This window comes from Saccopteryx leptura, chromosome 6 (assembly GCF_036850995.1).
Source record: "Saccopteryx leptura isolate mSacLep1 chromosome 6, mSacLep1_pri_phased_curated, whole genome shotgun sequence".
Lineage (NCBI taxonomy): Eukaryota > Metazoa > Chordata > Mammalia > Chiroptera > Emballonuridae > Saccopteryx > Saccopteryx leptura.
Window position 1 is genome coordinate 156,636,750 of NC_089508.1, and position 20,144 is coordinate 156,656,893.

Genomic DNA, 20,144 nt, shown 5'->3' on the forward strand with positions numbered 1-20,144 from the left:
AGGCGCTAGAGTGGCTCTGGTCGCGGCAGAGTGACGCCCCGGAGGGGCAGAGCATCGCCCCCTGGTGGGCGTGCCGGGTGGATCCTGGTCGGGCGCATGCGGGAGTCTGTCTGACTGTCTCTCCCTGTTTCCAGCTTCAGAAAGAAAAAAAAAAAAAAATTGGTAAAAATCTCTGGTTTACATGATTTCAGAGTTATAGTGCCCTGTGGTCGTGTTGCCACTACACATTAGTAGTGCTTCGGCAGTCCAGTGTGTTACTGTATTTCCCCATGTATAAGATGATCCCATGTAGAAGACACACCTTAATTTTGGGGCCCGAAATTTGGGGAAAAAATATATTACATAAAGTTACTGAACTCAAGTTTTATTCAGCCTGACCAGGCGGTGGCGCAGTGCATAGAGCGTCGGACTGGGATGCGGAGGACCCAGGTTCAAGACCTCGAGGTCGCCAGCTTGAGCGTGGGCTCTTCTGGTTCGAGCAAAGCTCACCAGCGTGGACCCAAGGTCGCTGGCTCGAGCAAGGGGTTACTCGGTCTGCTGAAGGCCCAGTCAATGCACATATGAGAAAGCAATCAGTGAACAACTAAGGTGTTGCAATGAAAAATTGATGATTGATGCTTCTCATCTCTCTCCGTTTCTGTCTGTCTGTCCCTGTCTATCGCTCTCTCTGACTCTCTCTCTGTCTCTGTTAAAAAAAAAAAGTTTTATTCATCATAAAATTCATATAACTCCTCATCACTGTCAAAACTCCCATCCATTAGCTTGTCCTCATCTTGTGTCTGATGACTAGTCATTGTCTTCAAGAATGAGCGCAAAGCAGGCGCGAAGAAGCAAGTAAAAAACCCTACAACCACTGTATAAGACGCACCCAGTTTTTAGACCCCAAAGTTTTCGAAAAGGTGCGTCTTACACATGGGGAAATACAGTAAGTAGGAAGCTTTGGAGTCTCCTGATCAGACCTCACTTTCTTTATGGAGATGTGCAAGGACCCTGGAAGTATTCTCAGGTCTCTTTAAGTAAGCATTAGTGGTAGAATATGAAAGTTCTTTTTTTTTTTTTAAATTAGATTGCTGAACTGAAAAGAGGTGCTGAAATTATTGTTTGTACACCTGGTCGAATGATTGACATGTTAGCAGCTAACAGTGGTAAGTCGGGTATTTTTTTTCTCTCTTCTTCTTTTTGAATTCTATACATTTTTTTTAAGCCACAAGAGACACGAGAAACCATTGAAGGGTTTCTACATTTCTTCTTAAAGTTGTAATATCTTAAAATTTTATTGTAACAAGCTTATTGTTGTAAGCATTCATAATATTTTTGCAATTTAAGTGAAAATATCTTTTCTAGACTAACTCCATATGATCTGTATATTTAGTATGGATTCTTTTTTTTTTTTTTTTTCTGAAGTGAAAAGGGGGGAGGTAGACAGACTTCCGCATGCACCCAACCAGGATCCACCTGGTACGCCGACGAGGGGGCGATGCTCTGTTGCAACCGGAGCCATTCTAATGTGTGAGGCGGAGACCATGGAGGTGTCCTCAGCGCCCAGGCCAACCCTCCTCCAATGGAACCTTGGTTGCAGGAGGGGAAGAGAGAGACAGAGAGGAAGGAGAGGGGGAGGGGTGGAGAAGCAGATGGTTGCTTCTCCTGTATGCCCTGACAAGGAATCGAACCTGGGACTTTGACACGCTGAGCCAATGCTCTACCACTGAGCCAACTGTCCAGGGCCTTTTTTTTTTTAGTGAGATGCAGGGAGGCAGAGAAACAAACTCCCACATGCACCCCAATCAGGATCCACCAGGCAAGCTCCCTATGGGGTGATGTTCTGCCCATCTGGGGCCATTGCTCTATTGCTCGGCAGCTGAGCTATTTTAGCTGAGGCGGAGGCCATGGAGCTATCCTCAATGCCTGGGGTTAACTTGCTCCAACTGAGCCATGGCTGTGGGAGACGAAGAGGGGGGGGAGGGAGAAGGGAAAAGGAGAGGGGTGCAGAAGCAGATGGCCACTTCTCCTGTGTGCTTTGATTGGGAATTGAACCCAGGATAGCCACATACCGAGCCCACTGGCCAGGGCCTTAGCATGGATTTTTTTTTTTTTTTTACAGAGACAGAGAGAGAGTCAGAGAGAGGGATAGACAGACAGGAATGGAGAGATGAGGAGCATCAATCATTAGTTTTTCATTGCGCATTGCAACACCTTAGTTGTTCATTGATTGCTTTCCCATATGTGCCTTGACCACGGGCCTATCAGCAGACCGAGTAACCCCTTGCTTGAGCCAGTGACCTTGGGTCCAAGCTGGTGAGCTTTTGCTCAAACCAGATGAGCCCACGCTCAAGCTGGCCACCTCGGGGTCTCGAACCTGGGTCCTCGGCATCCCAGTCCGACACTATCCACTGCGCTACCGCCTGGTCAGGCCTTAGCATGGATTCTTTTTTTTTTTGTATTTTTCTGAAGCTGGAAACGGGGAGAGACAGACAGACTCCCGCATGCGCCCGACCGGGATCCACCCGTCACGCTCACCAGGGGGCGATGCTCTGCCCACCAGGGGGCGATGCTCTACCCCTCCAGGGCGTCGCTCTGTTGCAACCAGAGCTACTCCAGAGCCTGGGGCAGAGGCCAAGGAGCCATCCCCAGTGCCTGGGCCATCTTTGCTCCAATGGAGCCTTGGCTGCGGGAGGGGAAGAGAGAGACAGAGAGGAAGGAGAGGGGGAGGGGTGGAGAAGCAGATGGGCGCTTCTCCTGTGTGCCCTGGCCGGGAATCAAAACCGGGACTTCTGCACGCCGGGCCGACGCTCTACCACTGAGCCAACCGGCCAGGGCAGCATGGATTCTTAATCCAAGTTTAGGCTAACTTTCTTTTTAAAAGGGTGGGGAATATCTTTTTTTTTTTTTCATTGTAATATTTAGACATTTTCTTCACAGGTGTTAGTGTTTTCTTACAATACTGGATAAATTAAGATATTGCAGCTTCAAGAAGTTTTTATCTTTTGTAAATATTGCATGTTTTTAGCTCAAACGTTATGCTTTGTTGAATTATTCCCTATCAAAACTGTTACTAAACTGTTGACATTATTTAACTTCTGTGGAGAAAGGCCCTTCAAGATTAATAGAACTGGGCTTCCGAGACTTAACCCATCAAAGGTAGGTACTTTAATGCTGTTCCCAACCTTGGAAAATTACTTGGGCTGCAAATGTTAGTGTGGAATACTTATATATTAGAAAAGATTTATTTGGGCTTATTTCTACTTTTTGAAGAAAATACTTTCCAGAGGTTTTGGTTATAGTAGTTATTATAGATATAGTAGAGTATTAGAAGCTGAGCGGTGCATGTTTCTAATAGCATTCTGTTTGAATTTCTGCATATGTTTAATTCTGATTCTATATGAAGTTAGCAAAATGAAATCAAAATTGTTTGATAAGTCATTGTGCTTGTCCAGCATATGAAGTGTTTTTGGTTGACTGTTGATGAAATAATTCCTTGTTTTTTTCTTGATGTTGCTTTGATTAAGTCTTCTCCTCAAATTTATCTTGATTAATTTGACCTTTTTCCCTGTCCTTATAGTTTATATTTAATAACTGTTTGCTAGGTGATTGATTCAACAATTGATAGATGTGCTTGTGGTAATTGTTTTGAAAGGGTTTCCCTTGTATATATTTAATTTTCATTGGCTAAGAAGCCTGTCACATTTATTTAAATCAATGGGAGCAATTAATAAAATTGGGTCTGTATCTTTGTATTTAAAAATATATCTATGTAATAATACATTTGAAATTTGTTTTTTGTATAATATGTTAGTTACCTAATGGTATTACATAGCTTCTCATTAATGTTTTGATACACCCATTAGGAGTTTCTGACTATATGGAAGTAGGTTATAAGGTAACATAAAGAGAGGTTTTCTGCGTCTGAAATAGCTCTGGAACTTGCTTTCCACACATACGCTGTAATCTCTAATATGTTTTTTCCTAGGTGATGCTGTCAGATAATGGCTGATGTGGCTCGATGCTTCATCTCAGTCTTAGTTTTATGATGTGTTTTGGAGAGGGCTGTTTTCTGAATTTTACAGGTTCTTCAGGCCCTATGATGGTATGCAAGAGACGAGTTTGACAAAATAAAGGGCCTCATATACCCATTGTCAGAAAGTATTTGCCATTAGATTAAGACATTGTAGACCAAAATTTCTTTTCACTGTGTAAAGATACCTAACTTACCCCTCTGGTTAAGTCAGGCATTTTAGTTCCCTTTACAGTTTTTTAATGTTCTTGGTAGCCATAAAATGAATTGTGACTGATTTTTAGGTTTGGTTTTTTTTTTGTCTTTCTCCCCCCTTATCTTAGGTCGGGTCACAAATCTTCGAAGAGTGACATATGTTGTTTTAGATGAAGCAGACAGAATGTTTGACATGGGTTTTGAGCCACAGGTAATCATTAAATTCCTTAGTGGTTTTTTTAAATCATTTTTTTAAAGACTTTATTTATTCAATTTTCAGAGAGGAGAGAGAGGGAAAGAGGCAGAAAGAGAGAAAGTAGGGGAAAGGAGCGGAGAGCATCAATTCATAGTAGCTGCTTATTATATGTGCCTTGATCAGGCAAGCCCAGGGTTTTCAAACCAGCGCCCTCAGCGTTCCAGGTCAACACTTTATCCACTGCGCCACCACAGGTCAGGAAGCATCTTCCTTTTTAACATAACTCCAGTTTTGTTCACGTATCCATCCAACACATGGTCACCTGTATCAAACCAGCAATGAGCCTAATTCTCAGTATTCAGAGGTGAATTATGATTAGCTTAAAACCAGCCTGTCTTAAACTTTCTGTGCTCAGGCTGCCTCTGTACTCTGAAAATTAATGAGGATTAGACCCAGAGAGCTTTAGTTTATTACAGATCATCTCTATCAATCTTTATTTATTTTCTACCAATTTTCAATGTATTAGAAACTAGAAAGAGGCCCTAGCCAGGTAGCTCAGTTGGCTCGTGTGTGTGTCATCCCGATACACCAGGGCTGTGGGTTCAATCCCCAGTCAGGGCACATACGAGAATCAACCAATGAATACATGAGAAGTGTTTTGAGAAGTAGAGCTACAACTACCTTTGTAGAAGACTCAAACTAATCTATGGATAAATGATTAAAATTGATAAGAGAATAGTAAAGTTTCTGGATACAAAGTCAGTAAGCAAAATTACTTACATTTCTCATCCTAGGAAGTTAGAGAAAATGTATTTTACAAGGGCATATAAAAAAATCCTGACAAAAGATATTTCAGATATATCTGGGGAATATAATGGAACTTTACTGGGAAGCATTAAAGAAGACTTAAATTGATTCAGATTTATGCAGTGAACAGCTGGTACAGAGGGACCCTCCTGAAGAAGAGGAATAGGATAGGTTATAGAAAACCACTTTTTGAAAATCTAGTCCATTCTGATTTTGGTATTTAGATTTCTTAGGTCAGCTAAGTCAGGTTCTGCTTAATCAGAACATTGCTACTATCTCCTGTTTTATTTTCTGTGTTTTTGTGGTTTGTGTAGTAATTTTTTACTTTTATGTTTTTTTAGTGAGAGAGACAGAGGGACAGATAGGGACAGACAGACAAAGGGAGAGATGAGAAGCACCAATTCATCATTGTGGCACCTTAGTTGTTCATTGGTTGCTTTCTCTTTTTTAAAATTTATTTAGTGAGAGGAGGGGAGGCATAGAGACAGGACCCCCACATGTGCATGGACCAGAATTCACTTCACTTGGCAAGCCCCCTAAGGTGTCAATGCTCTGCCCATCTAGGCTGTTGCTCTGTTCAGAGCTATTTTTGGCACCTGAGGCGGAGGCTGTGGAGCTATCCTCAGTGACTGGGGCCAATTCTCTGGAACCACGGAGCCATGGCTGCAGGAGTGGGAGAAGAGGGAAGGTGGAGAAGCAGTGGTTACTTCTCCTGTGTGCCCTGACCTGGAATTGAACCCTGGTCAATTTCTACCACACGTGCCAGGCCAATTCTCTACCACAGAGCCAACTGGTCAGGGCAATTGATTGCTTTCCGTATGTTCCTTGCCGGGGGTTGGGGGGACTCCTGCCAAGCCAGTGATCCCTTGCTCAAACCAGCGACCTTGGGCTTCAAGCCAGTGACCTTGGGCTTCAAGCCAGCGACCATGGGGTCATGTCTATGATCCTGTGCTCAAGTTGGATGAACCTGTGCTCAAGCCTGCGACCTTGGAGTTTTGAACCTGGGACCTTAGTGTCTCAGGTTGATGCACTATTCACTGGGCCACCACCAGTCAGGTGATAAACTGATTTTTTTTTAAATGGGAATCTCCCTTTTCTTTCTTTTTAAAATTCATTTTAGAGAGGAGAGAGAGAGAGAGAGAGAGAAAGAGAGAGAGAAAAGGGGGGGAGCAGGAAGCATCAACTCCCATGTGTGCCTTGACCAGGCAAGTCTGGGGTTTTGAACCAGTTACCTCAGTGTTCCAGGTCAATGCTTTATTCATTGTGCCACCACAGGCAGTTAACAGTTATTTAAAAAAAAAATCATTGATTGATTTTAGAGAAAGGAAGGAAGAGAGAGAGAATCATTGATTTGTTGTTCTACTTATTTATGCATTCATTGGTTAATTCTTGTATTGCCTTGACCAGGGATGGAACCTTGGCATATCGGGATGACACTCTGTTAACAATTGAGCTACCTAGCGGGGGTGGTAGCCAGTGATATTAAATGGAAGATGGTTGCATCCTAGATTTATTTTGAATATTGAGAATACCGAACTTGTTGATGGATTTGATGTGTGATATGTAAGAGAGGGGGTCGTGAAAAATAGCTCCTAGATTTTTTACTTAAACATGTGGATGACTAGAATTTTCTTTCTTTTTTTGTGTGTGTGTGACAGAGACAGAGAGAGGGACAGATAGGGACAGACAGACAGGAAGGGAGAGAGATGAGAAGGAACATTTCTTTGTTGTAGCACCTTAGTTGTTCATTGTTTTCTCATATGTGCTTTGATGAGGGGGGTGAGAGGTTACAGCAGAGCGAGTGACCCTTTGCTCAAGCCAGCGACCTTGTAGAATTGTCATTTCTTGAGAGACAGAAGTGAGAGGAGAAAATTATGGTGAAAAATCAGTTGTAGTATTCTAAGGTAACAAGTTTAGAAGTCATTGAATGGATGCTGTCAAAGTTCCTTCTAATTGGTTTTAACATCATCATTTTTGGAGACCACACTCACTATATTAATTTATAATGTTTTCCCAGGTCATGCGTATTGTGGATAATGTCCGTCCTGATCGACAGACAGTTATGTTTTCAGCTACTTTCCCCAGAGCTATGGAGGCTTTGGCTCGCAGAATCCTGAGTAAACCCATTGAAGTGCAGGTTGGAGGCAGGAGTGTGGTTTGCTCAGATGTGGAGCAGCAAGTGGTGGGTATAATCCTTAGGAAATCTCCAGTTCCCTGTATGATTAGGCAGTGGGTGATCCTTTTGGAATCACTGTGTGTGATATAGGCAGATCACTTCTAAAATTAAATAGTACACAGCAACTGCATCCTTTTAATACTTTACTAGATATACTTGAATATGTGCTATTCCATGGAATTGACTGTAAGATGCTCTGGCAGTTTCTCCTACCAGAAGTGGTAGGCTGGTAGGTAGAAGTGTTACATAGCTCTCTTATTCTTTGCTTAATGGGATGTGAAGTTAAGAAGCAGAGAGAACAGATAATCTTTCGCCCACATTTGTGAGCCTCTTACTTTCTGAAAGTTGCAAAATTTATTTTTGTTTTACTGGTTTCTAATTCAGATAAGATTTTTCTAATTCTTCCTAACGATTTAGCCAGGTGATGTGATTTATTCATCTGCCACAAATAAAATGAGTATTTTTGTTCAAGAGATGTATTTCTGTTTTTAATTCCATTAACTTGATGCAATCTGGTGTTTTCAGATTGTGATTGAAGAAGAAAAGAAATTCTTGAAGTTACTTGAGCTTCTGGGCCATTATCAAGAATCTGGATCTGTCATCATATTTGTGGATAAGCAGGAACATGCTGATGGTCTTCTGAAAGATTTAATGAGAGCATCTTATCCATGCATGTCTCTTCATGGAGGTAATGTTTAATGAACTGTTAAATCTACTCACAAAAATTAGAGGATATTTTATTGCTTAATATTCATTTTTGAAATATCCCCTAATTTTTGTGAGCAGTATACTTTGCCAAGTACTTTGGTGTGTTCTGAATGATATTTATTTTGTATACTTAATTTAGAACTAAATTTTATATCATCTGTTACAGTTTTATTCACAATAGCACTATTATTATTACTCCATCTTTGAGATAAAACAAGGCAGTACATTGGTTTAACCAAATTTCATAGCCATTCATCAACTAAGGAGGAAGTGAAATTAAAATTTTCTGATTCATGTTATATTCTTTTTATTTTATTAAGTGAGAGATGGTAGGCAGAGAGACAGACTCTTGCATACACCCCTACTGGGTTCTACCTGGCAAGCCCCCTACTGGACAATGCTCTGCCCAATTGGGGCTGTTGTTCCATTGCTTAGCAATCAAGCTATTTTAGTGCCTGAGGCACAGAGGCCATGAAGCCATCCTCAGTGCCCACGGTTATGGCTGTGGGAGGGGGGAAGAGAGAGAGCGAGAGGGGGAGAGAGAGAGAGAAGGGGAGGGGGTGGGATAGAGAAGTAGATGGTTGCTTCTCCTGTGTGTCCTAACTGGGAATCGAACTGGGGACTTCCACACATGGGGCTGTTGCTCTACTGCTGAACCAACTGGTCAGGGTTTGATTCGTATTATATTCTTTTTCATTGTATTATGTCAGTTAGAGGTTTTCATGGTTCATGTTAGAACTTTAATTGAAATTTTAAAGTTTCATTGTAATATCATTGTAAAATATATTGCAATTTACATATGTGGGAATTTTGTTTTTTAAACAGGGCATCAGCTTGGTTGGACCCATATTCCATCAGAAATCTCTATTAATTTTTTTTTTAGCCATAACTGGGCTGTTTGGATTCAGTTTTATGAATATGTAGTTTAGAGGTCATATTTGGGCAGCATTTTTATGCATAATTGAGTGTAGCTGCTCTGTTCTTCTGGGGTTTATCCCTCTCTTTTCTGGTCCTGAGTTTGTCCTGAATTCTTTCATCTGTTTCTTCATGTCAGTAAGAATGTATTTCTTTTCAGGTTTTGACTTCCCTACCTGGCTGCCCAGGCTCCCCCCACATTCCAAGTTTAAAATAAATAAATAAAATAAAATCTAGTGAACTCAACCAGTTTTATTACATTCTTCCACGTGTTAACTCCTTTACAGGTTCTGTCTGCTCTTAGTCACTCTCTGGTGCCTTCCGGTAGTTGGTTTCTGTATATTGTGCAGGACTTGGAGTTGTTATCCGCAGACTTGGAAATATGTGGTTTTTATATCAGAGGAGATTTTTCTTTTATCTTATAGGTCAGAATTATATCACACACTTATGCCCAAACCACTCATAGGCAAGGGGAATGAATGATTGATTAATAGTTCTTAAAATGTTTTCCTGGGTTACCTGAGGATTTCTGATAGCATATTGGTGAAGTCAAGAGTATTTCCATAAGAACCCCACCACGTTACTTGCTTTTTTCATTCTCTCGTGGGTTTGTAGTTTTCTAGTGGCTGCATGGCATGTTATAATGAAACAGTGAACACAGAAGGTATAAGATTTCACCTGTTTTCTCTTAAGACAGACATTTAAAAATTTTGCAAAATTATAAAACAATTCTATGCATCTCTTAATAAATTATTGCTTTGGGAAAGTTATTTTTCATAAAAATATTATTTTAACATGTAATTACTTTATTTTTTTCTTGTTTTTCTTAATTTTTATTTATTAATTTTAGAGAGGAAGGGGGAGAGAGAGGGACAGAGAAACATCAGTCTGTTGTTCCACTTATTCATGCATTTATTGGTTGATTCTCGTATGTGCCCTGACTGGGGATTGAACCCACAGCCCTGGTGTATCGGGATGACACACACACGAGCCAACTGAGCTACCTGGCTAGGGCCTCTTTCTAGTTTCTAATACATTGAAAATTGGTAGAAAATAAATAAATAAAGATTGATAGAGATGATCTGTAATAAACTAAAGCTCTCTGGGTCTAATCCTCATTAATTTTCAGAGTACAGAGGCAGCCTGAGCACAGAAAGTTTAAGACAGGCTGGTTTTAAGCTAATCATAATTCACCTCTGAATACTGAGAATTAGGCTCATTGCTGGTTTGATACAGGTGACCATGTGTTGGATGGATACGTGAACAAAACTGGAGTTATGTTAAAAAGGAAGATGCTTCCTGACCTGTGGTGGCGCAGTGGATAAAGTGTTGACCTGGAACGCTGAGGGCGCTGGTTTGAAACCCTGGGCTTGCCTGATCAAGGCACATATGATAAGCAGCTACTATGAATTGATGCTTTCCATTCTTTTCCCTTACTTTCTCTCTCTCTCTCTCTCCCCCCCTCCTTTCCCTCTCTCCCTCTCCCCCTCCCCCTCTTCCCCTCCCCCTCTCCCCCTCCCCTCCCCCTCCTCCCCTCCCCCTCTCCCTTCTCCCCCTTTCCCCTTCTCCCCCTCTCCCCCCTCCCCCTTCCCTTCTCCTCCTCTCCTCCCTCCCCTCCCCTCCCCTCCCCCCCTCCCCCTCCCCCTCCCCCTCTCCCTCTCCCTCTCCCTCTCCCTCTCCCTCCTCTCTCTAAAAGAAAAAAACAGAATATGCTTAATGGTTGCTAGGCAGGCATCCCATATACTTCACTTAGTGTATTTATATTCACTCAATGGAATGAAATATGTAGAGTTGGGTTGTATTCAGGATACCTCAGGCTAAAGTAAAAGATTTGATATCTTTAAATTATAAAGTTAAATTTACATTGACATCAATTCCATTTTTCTTATGAGATTTTTGGGTACAGTGTTAGAGTCTAGTTTCTTTGACATAAATTCCAAATACTTTTTTTCTTAATTTAGAATATTAAATTTAATGAGGTGACACTGATCAATACCAAATACTTTCTTTTTTTTTTTTTTTTTTTTTCATTTTTCTGAAGCTGGAAACAGGGAGAGACAGTCAGACAGACTCCCGCATGCACCCGACCGGGATCCACCCGGCACGCCCACCATGGGGCGACGCTCTGCCCACCAGGGGGCGATGCTTTGCCCCTCTGGGGGGTCGCCATGTTGCGACCAGAGCCACTCTAGCGCCTGAGGCAGAGGCCACAGAGCCATCCCCAGCGCCCGGGCCATCTTTGCTCCAATGGAGCCTTAGCTGCGGGAGGGGAAGAGAGAGACATAGAGGAAAGCGCCGCGGAGGGGTAGAGAAGCAAATGGGCGCTTCTCCTGTGTGCCCTGGCCGGGAATCGAACCCGGGTCCTCCGCACGCTAGGCCGACGCTCTACCGCTGAGCCAACCGGCCAGGGCCCCAAATACTTTCTTTAATTTAATATTTGAAGATATATTTAAAATTTTAGGTAATAAATTAACAATAAATACATGCTAAATATTCTGTGCATGTTAAAATTAGATTTTGTATAAATTTTTTTTTTTTTTTTTTTTTTGGTAGGCCATTAGCTTTAATCCTAGCTTTTTGTACCCGGCGGGCAAGAAAATACACACAGTGGGAAAACACTTCCCTTTCCATTCAGGGATCCCAAAGCCACTGACTTATCCAAGTTTCCTAGAATCAAAGGTTTCTGCCTCACCAGCCTTATTCACCTCTGTTCCCCATCTCCTTCGCTCTGCACAAACTCTGTACAAACTGGCTTCTCCTTCAGCATTCCGCCATCTTGGCTGCTTCTCCTCTCCTCCACATGGGCTTTCTCTGCTCTCCAGATTTTGTATGAAATTTTATTAGAGTATTTCCTGCTACAGAAATGAGTTTCAAGTTTGAGATTCTATCCTATTCACTTCTCTGATTACTAGAGGTGCCTGGGTATCCCATCATCAGATATATGGCCTGGGCATTTTGTAATAGAACATCTTGGTATTTTATGCTCTGCTTTATCATTCAGCCTGAATCTCTCTGGGTAACATGTTTAAGAAATATCCCATTGGGTAAATTTTACCAGTGCACCTCAAAGATTAATATGCATTTGTAATCACTCAAATATCTTCTTAAAATGCAGGCTCTGATTTAGTAATTTGGGGTAGGATCTGAGATTCTGCATTTCTAACAAACTCCCATGCGATTCTGCTTCTGGTCCTTGGACAGAACTGAATAGCAAGGTTCTATACAACCAACAGAAGGAGAAAGATCTGAATCCTGTCAATATAGGCCGACTATACTTGCTTTTTCTTTTGTTGCTTTCCAGATAAATTTAGGGTAGTGATTCTGAGATTGGGCTTCTGCAATTGTTTTATATACAAGAAAGGGGGCAATCAAGGGTAGATCTAGAAGATTCATAATTATAATAGCAGCCTTTGATCTTGCCATTCAATTTCCTTAGTGTTTTATTTTCCTTTTGTAGTTGTTGAATGTGTGATCAGTGTAAGTTGGATTTGTTCTTTACTCTGTGTTTAACTTCTTTCTCTTGAGTGTCAGGAAGTGGGGAGTTTAATTTGAACATAAAGTTTTTCAACTCTTATGTGTAATTTACTTGCAGGTATTGATCAATATGACAGAGATAGCATCATAAATGATTTTAAGAATGGGACCTGCAAACTTCTTGTGGCCACTTCTGTTGCTGCCCGAGGTCTAGATGTGAAACACCTGATTCTTGTAGTGAATTACAGCTGCCCCAACCATTATGAAGATTATGTGCACAGAGCAGGACGGACTGGAAGAGCAGGCAACAAAGTAAAAAAAAAGTTGAAATTGATTTTTATTATATTAAAATATAAATGTTTCTTTACTATTTTAAGAAGTAATCAGAGCTATGGAGACATTTTGAAAACCCTTAGAGTATGAGGAATAGTTGAGGTGTTCATCATTTATATACATGTATGTGCGCAGTATTTTTTTTTTTTTGTCTTTTTCTGAAGTGAAGTGGGGAGAGAGACAGACTCCTGTACGCGCCCGACCAGGATCCATCCACATGGCATGCCCACTAGAGGGTGATGCTCTGCCCATCTTGGGTGTTGCTCCGCTGCTGCAGGAGCCATTCTAGTGCCTGAGGTGAGGCCATGGAGCCATCCTCAGCGCCTGGGCCAACTTTGCTCCAATGGAGCCTTGGCTGCGGGAGGGGAAGAGAGAGATAGAGAGAAAGGAGAGGGGCAAGGGTGGAGAAGCAGATGGGTGCTTCTCCTGTGTGTCCTGGCTGTGAATCTAACCTGGGACTCCCACACGCCAGGCCAGTGTTCTACCACTGAGCCAACTGGCCAGGACCTAAGTATTTTATTTTTTTATTGACTGATTTTAGAGACAGAGGAAAGGTGGAGGAGAGAGATACAGAAACAAAAACATACATCTGTTCTTGTATGTCCCTCCACTGGGAATCGAACCAGCATTTTGCTTCGAGACTAACCAAGCTATCTGATCATAACTGTGTGTTTAAGTATTGTTAAAATTATACATGTCGGCCCTGGCTGGTTGGCTCAGTGATAGAGCGTCGGCCTGGTGTGCAGAAGTCCCAGGTTCGATTCCGGCCAGGGCACACAGGAGAGGCGCCCATCTGCTTCTCCACCCCTCCCCTTCTCCTTCCTCTCTGTCTCTCTCTTCCCCTCCCGCAGCCAAGGCTCCATTGGAGCAAAAGATGGCCCGGGCACTGGGAATGGCTCCTTGGCCTCTGCCCCAGGCGCTAGAGTGGCTCTGGTCACAACAGAGCGACGCCCCAGGTGGGCAGAGCATCGCCCCCTGGTGGGTATGCCAGGTGGATCCTGGTGGGGCGCATGCAGGAGTCTGTCTGACTGCCTCCCCGTTTCCAGCTTCAGAAAAATACAAAAAATACAAAAAAAAAATATATACATGTCTAAGTATTTTGAAAATTACCAATACCTACCAGTTCTCTGTAGTTAGATGTTGTTAACTATTTAGTGTTCCCTTTTAGGATTTTTAACCTCCCTAAACATTTCTATATACCGTATTTCCCCATGTATGAGACACACCTTAATTTTGGGGCCTGAAATTTGAAAAAAAAAAATTACTTAAAGTTATTGAACTCGTTTTATTCATCATAAAATTCATACAATTCCTTATCACTGTCAGTTCCCATCCATTGCTTGTTCTTATCTGTGTCTGATGATAAATCACTGTCTTCAACAATGAGCACAAAAACAAGTGTGAAAAAGTGGGAAATGCAAGTAAAAATCTACAACCACTGTATAAGACGGACCCAGTTTTTAAACCCCAATTTTTTTTGAAAAAGTGTGCGTCTTATACATGGGGAAATACCGTTTATAGGTCTGATGCATTCCTTTTTTTTTTTTTTTTTTTTTTTTTTTTAACAGAGTCAGAGGGATCAATACGGACAGATAGATAGGAATGGAGAGAGATGAGAAGCATCAATAATTAGTTTTTCATTGTGATACCTTAGTTGTTCATTGATTGCTTTCTCATATGTGCCTTGACTGTGGGACTACAGCAGACTGAGTAACCCCTTGCTCAAGCCAGTGACCTTGGGTCCAAGTTGGTGAGCTTTGCTCAAACCAGGTGAGCCTGTGCTCAAGCTGGCGACCTCGGGGTCCTGAACCTGGGTCCTCTGCATCCCAGTCCAACGCTCTATCCAATGTGCCACCGCCTGGTCAGGCTGATTCATTCTTTTTGAAGGAGCAGAATATTCTGCTCTTGGAAACATTGCTGATGATATAGTTGATATTCCAGTCAACGTCATTTCTGCATACTAAAGCAATGATAATGTTAATAGTAATAGGTTATATATATGGAGTACTGATTAAGTACTGGGCACAGAAGTGCTTTACATTTATTATTTCTTCCTCATAGCTTTTCTCTGAGGTAGATAGTACTATCCCTTTTAATAGGTAAGAAAAATTGAGGCACAGAAGTTATTTTCCCAAGGTTACACAGCTATTAAGTAATGAAGGTATCTATTTTTTTTTTTTTAATGAGAGTAGGGGGTTACAAAGACAGATTCCTGCATGAACTTTGACCAGGATCCATCCGGTAACCCCTGGAACAGAGTTTTGTATATGAAATATTATATCTACACATTTGCTTTTATATCTTTTATTGGTTGTTAGAAAATATGGGTAGCTACATTCTAGGAAGTTGATACAGGCTATCAGGTAGAGGAGTGCAGGAGTGGTGGAAGGGAACATAAGCAAAAAAAAGGAAGAAAATACTATAGTATATTCAAGAAGATATATATGTCAATGCAATTGTGCATTTATGTAAAATCACATATATTTCTATTTCTGCATAAGACATTAGAAATGTTCTGGTTTTGCTTATTTTATTTTAAATAATTAAAACTTAGATATTTTCCTTTTAACCATTAAAGTATTTATTAGGACTTTTTTATATTCCTTAAAATTCTTTAGTGTAATGAAGTCAGTCTTAAAGGGATTTATTGGGTGGTTTAGATTTTATCTTTTTTGTGATCTAAGTAGGATTCATCTTGTTAGTGTCTAATGGTTTCACTTTGCCACCATTCATTAGGGTTATGCGTATACTTTTATCACTGAAGATCAAGCTCGCTATGCTGGTGACATCATTAAAGCTCTTGAATTGTCGGGGACTGCAGTGCCTCCTGATCTAGAGAAACTTTGGAGTGATTTCAAAGATCAACAGAAAGCTGTGAGTTTTTTAACTGTCATTTTTATGAAAATAATTGTGTTCTAAACCTTGAATATCTAAAACTTGTAAATCTTGAAAGGATTATTTTTATCTCTTTGTGTGGGAGGGGAAGAAGTGAAAACAGAATCCTTTTGCTTCAACTTAGCGTTTTCAGTAGTTTACCTAAAAAATCTTATTTTCTTTTTCCTCACATGCTAAAACTGTTTTTGTTAAATTGGCAAGCTATAGCTTGAAAGATACTTAATTATTGTATTTTTCTGGACATTAAAGTTTTTTACTATGAAATTAACATTTTTTTTTTGTTTTTTCTTGTAAGGAAGGGAAAATAATTAAAAAGAGTAGTGGGTTCTCTGGTAAGGGATTCAAGTTTGATGAAACAGAACAAGCTTTGGCTAATGAGAGGAAGAAGTTACAGAAAGCAGCTCTTGGTCTGCAAGACTCAGATGATGAGGATGCTGCAGTCGATGTGAGTACTGTTCTGGCCTCATTCTTGCCCATTGAAACGGTGGTTCCTTTTATATAGGAGGTCTTGCTGTACGCTTGTTGAGATAACCAGTTTCTGGAAACCTTGGTTTGTACTCTTCCCAACCTTTGCTTATGTATGTACATGTATTCACATGTGCTCATATTTATGTATTTTTAAAAATGAGATCATATTGCTTTTTTGACCTTTTTTACAATAAGTCTTAGGTTGAAGTCTTCCCTTGAGTACATTCACTCTTATATTATTCTTGATGGCTACATAATACTTTGTTATATGGATGGTCTACTATTTAATGAATCAAACCCCAGTTTTTGGATATATGGGTTTCTATATATTTATTATTTGGAATACACTGTACTTTAGTATTTAACCTATACTTCATTGCTCATGCTTGAACATTTAATTTAGCGTATTCATCAGATTCATTTTGAGGATGAGTGTACAGAAGGAATTACTAGTCCAGAAGGTAAATCCAATTTGGTCTTAAAATGTTGTCAGATTGTCCTCCAGCAAGGTGAATGTACCAGTTTTCACTCACTGTAATGATGGTGAGTCAGGGTATCTGGCTCCTGTATCTTTAGTAACATTGGGCTAATGTTATTTATCTTTTTTTTTTTTTTTTTTTTTTCAGAGACAGAGTGAGTCAGAGAGGGATAGACAGGGACAGACAGACAGGAATGGAGAGAGATCAGAAGCATCAATCATTAAGTTTTTCATTGCGCGTTGCAACACCTTAGTTGTTCATTGATTGCCCTCTCATACGTGCCTTGACCGCGGGCCTTCAGCAGACCGAGTAACCCCTTGCTGGGGCCAGCAACCTTGGGTTCAAGCTGGTGGGCTTTTTTTTCAAACCAGATGAGCCCACGCTCAAGCTGGCAACCTCGGGGTCTCGAACCTGGGTCCTCTGCATCCCAGTCCGACGCTCTATCCACTGCACCACCGCCTGGTCAGGCTATCTTTTTAAATTTAATTGTTATAGAACATTCTTATTAATAATAATAGTCAATATTTATGGAGTGCTTCTAAGTGCCATACTCTGTTTCAAGTGCTTTGCAGGTATCATTTTATATATATACTTCCTGATACTAGCCATGTGAGGGAGATACTCGAGTATTCCTGTTTTATAATAGAGGAGACTGAGGCTTAAACACATAATTGCCATTTCATGCTACTTTGAAGGCCATAAAGGCCATGCTCTTGGCTGACAGAATGACTTGTGACCCAGCGCAGAGGGACCCTGAGGACTCAGCTGGTTGAAGTTCTCACGGAGTCTTCTCTGGAACCCTGACTCCCAGGAGCTTCAGCTTTAGAGAAGGTTATTTTTTTGTAGGTTTACAAAACTGTTATGTTTCACTCATAAAAGGATTGAAGGGGTAGCTAAGATGTTTTCATTCTTAAAGAACTTTGGCAAATCTGCCTAGCATATACCATGAGCAGTAATATTAGCATAGTGAAGGCTGTGGAAGTCCTTGTGAAAGAAGCTTGGTTAACTCTGCTTGACCCTGAAATTTTCCAATATGTTTGATCTTAACCTTGTTGAACCTTAGTTTAGAACGTAGTTTTGGAAGTCAGGAATTCAATCTGGTCTTGTCATATGAGGAAATTGAGACCCAGAAAAGTATTTATTCCATAACCACACTGGCAGTTAAGCACAGCCAGGACCAGAACCCAGGTCTCCTGTCAACCGCAGGCCATTTCTTTCTAGTATATACCAGACTGGCTTAAAATTAAATTAAGTCAGTGTTTTAGTTATCTATAATGGTGTCACAAATCAATTCAAAACTTAGTAGCTTAAAACAACGTTTACTGGCCCTGGCCGGTTGGCTCAGTGGTAGAGCGTCGGCTTGGCGTGCAGAAGTCCCGGGTTCGATTCCCGGCCAGGGCACACAGGAGAAGCGCCCATCTGTTTCTCCACCCCTCCCCCTCTCCTTCCTCTCTGTCTCTCTCTTCCCCTCCCACAGTGAGACTCCATTGGAGCAAAGATGGCCCGGGCACTGGGGATGGCTCCTTGGCCTTTGCCCCAGGCGCTAGAGTGGCTCTGGTCACAACAGAGCGACTCCCCGGAGGGGCAGAGCATTGCCCCCTGGTGGGCAGAGCGTCGCCCCCTGGTGGGCATGCCGGGTGGATCCCGGTCGGGCGCATGCGGGAGTCTGTCTGACTGTCTCTCCCCGTTTCCAGCTTCAGAAAAATACAAAGAAAAACAAACAAACAAAAAAAACACGTTTACTATCTCACAGTTCCTGAGGGTCAGGAAATCAGGAGTGGTTTAGCCAGGTGGTTCTGGCTTAGGGTCTCATGCAGTTGCACTCAGCTGTGTCCTAGGCTGCAGTGATGCCAGACCATCTTCTTCCATGATGGCTCACTTACTTTGATGTCGACTGAGTGCTTCTGTGCTTTATTGCTCTGCCTGCATGTACTCACAGCATGGCAGAGTCCGTCCCCAGAGCAAGCGGTTCTAGCGGGAGAACAGAGGAAGGCTTAGTGCCTTTTATGACTGGTCTCTGAAGTCACACACCAGCATTTCATGGAGCAAGTTACAGTCCAGCCCACATTCAAGGACAGGCTCCACTTCTTTTTAGGTCTCAAAATGATATATGTTTATTGTTTCTCTGTAGTTAAGTAACATATTCTTTTGGTAAAAAAAATTAGAATAATATTGAAGTGGATAAAGTCGAAAGTGAAGTTACTCCACCAACTAGCACTGTACATATTCCCTTTTCTTGATTTTATGCATTTGTTTTGGATTTTAATGCTATATATGCTGCTTGATTTAAACAGTTTTACTTAAACATAAAGTTTAAAGGTAGTTGATAACTAAAATCCCTTATTTGATAGCAAATGTTTTTTTTAATAGAAGCTATTTCAGTGAAAGGGCTTTCTAACTTATCCAAATTAAACTCTAAAGAAAATTTTCTTCAGAGTTGCATTTGAGATACAGAAAATAAGGCCTTAGGAGTTGAATCTGAGTATATGAAAGTGTTTACACCTCTTTACTTGACAGTGTCAGTCATCATTGTTGGGCAATGGATTTTTTTTGTTTTTTTTGAAGCAACAAGCAGGGGGTGGGGTTGGGAGAAGCAGACAGACAGACTCCCGCTTGTGCCCGACCGGTTTCTACCCACCATGCCCAACAGGGGGCAATGCTCGGTCCCTCTAGGGCACTGCTTCACTGCACTCAGAGCCATTCCAGCGCCTGAGGTGGAGGCCATGGAGCCATCCCCAGCACCCAGGCCAACCTTGCTTCAATGGAGCCTTGACTGTGGGAGAGGAAGAGAGAGATAGAGAGGAAGGAGAGGGAGAGGGATGGAGAAGCAGATGGGCGCTTCTCCTGTGTGCCCTGGCCAGGAATCGAACCTGGGACTTCTACAAGCTGGGCTGACCCTCTACCACTGAGCCAGCCGGCCAAGACAGGCAAAGGCATTTTTAAAAGGATATGCAAATAGTTTACAAAGTAGCTGTGGCAACGTGAGAATTGCACAGGTGCAGTAGAAATCGTGTGATTCCTGGAGAGCAGAGACTTTTTACTGTTGCTTTTGCTTTAATGGGGACACTGACATTTTTACATCTTGATTCAAAGGAATAAAACAGTAAAGCATTCTTTTCTGATTGATTTTGTTATCCAGTTTAAAAGGTAAATCCAGGTATATTTTAGGAGTTTTGAAGACTTTTGGGAGCCTTGTCTTAGGAACATGTTGTACCAACCATTCCTCCTGAGAATCAATTACTTTTTTTTTAATGATTTTATTTATTGATTTTAGAGAGAGGAGAAAGAGAGAAAGGAGGGGGTGGTGGGAAGCATCATCTTGTTGTTTCCCATATATGCCTTGACTGAGCAAGCCAGGGTTTCAAACTGCCGATCTCCGTGTTCCAGGTCGAGGCTTTATCCACTGCACCACCACAGATCACATGACTCTTGTAAATTGTCCACTGGCCTTGAGTTACTGCCCTTCTTCTGGCCTCTTTCATTATG

General features: G+C 41.5%; 1 protein-coding gene across 2 annotated transcripts in view; it reads left to right on the forward strand.

Annotated features, from left to right (window-relative positions):
* DDX46 (DEAD-box helicase 46) overlaps positions 1–20,144 on the forward strand; it is a 68,633-nt gene that overhangs the window by 34,100 nt on the left and 14,389 nt on the right. For both annotated transcript variants that reach the window (XM_066344497.1, XM_066344498.1), the window contains exons 12-18: positions 1,067–1,145; positions 4,336–4,418; positions 7,228–7,392; positions 7,912–8,074; positions 12,602–12,795; positions 15,553–15,690; positions 16,007–16,156. In XM_066344497.1, the coding sequence (XP_066200594.1) occupies positions 1,067–1,145; positions 4,336–4,418; positions 7,228–7,392; positions 7,912–8,074; positions 12,602–12,795; positions 15,553–15,690; positions 16,007–16,156 (972 nt within the window). The remainder of the gene's footprint in view (positions 1–1,066; positions 1,146–4,335; positions 4,419–7,227; positions 7,393–7,911; positions 8,075–12,601; positions 12,796–15,552; positions 15,691–16,006; positions 16,157–20,144) is intronic.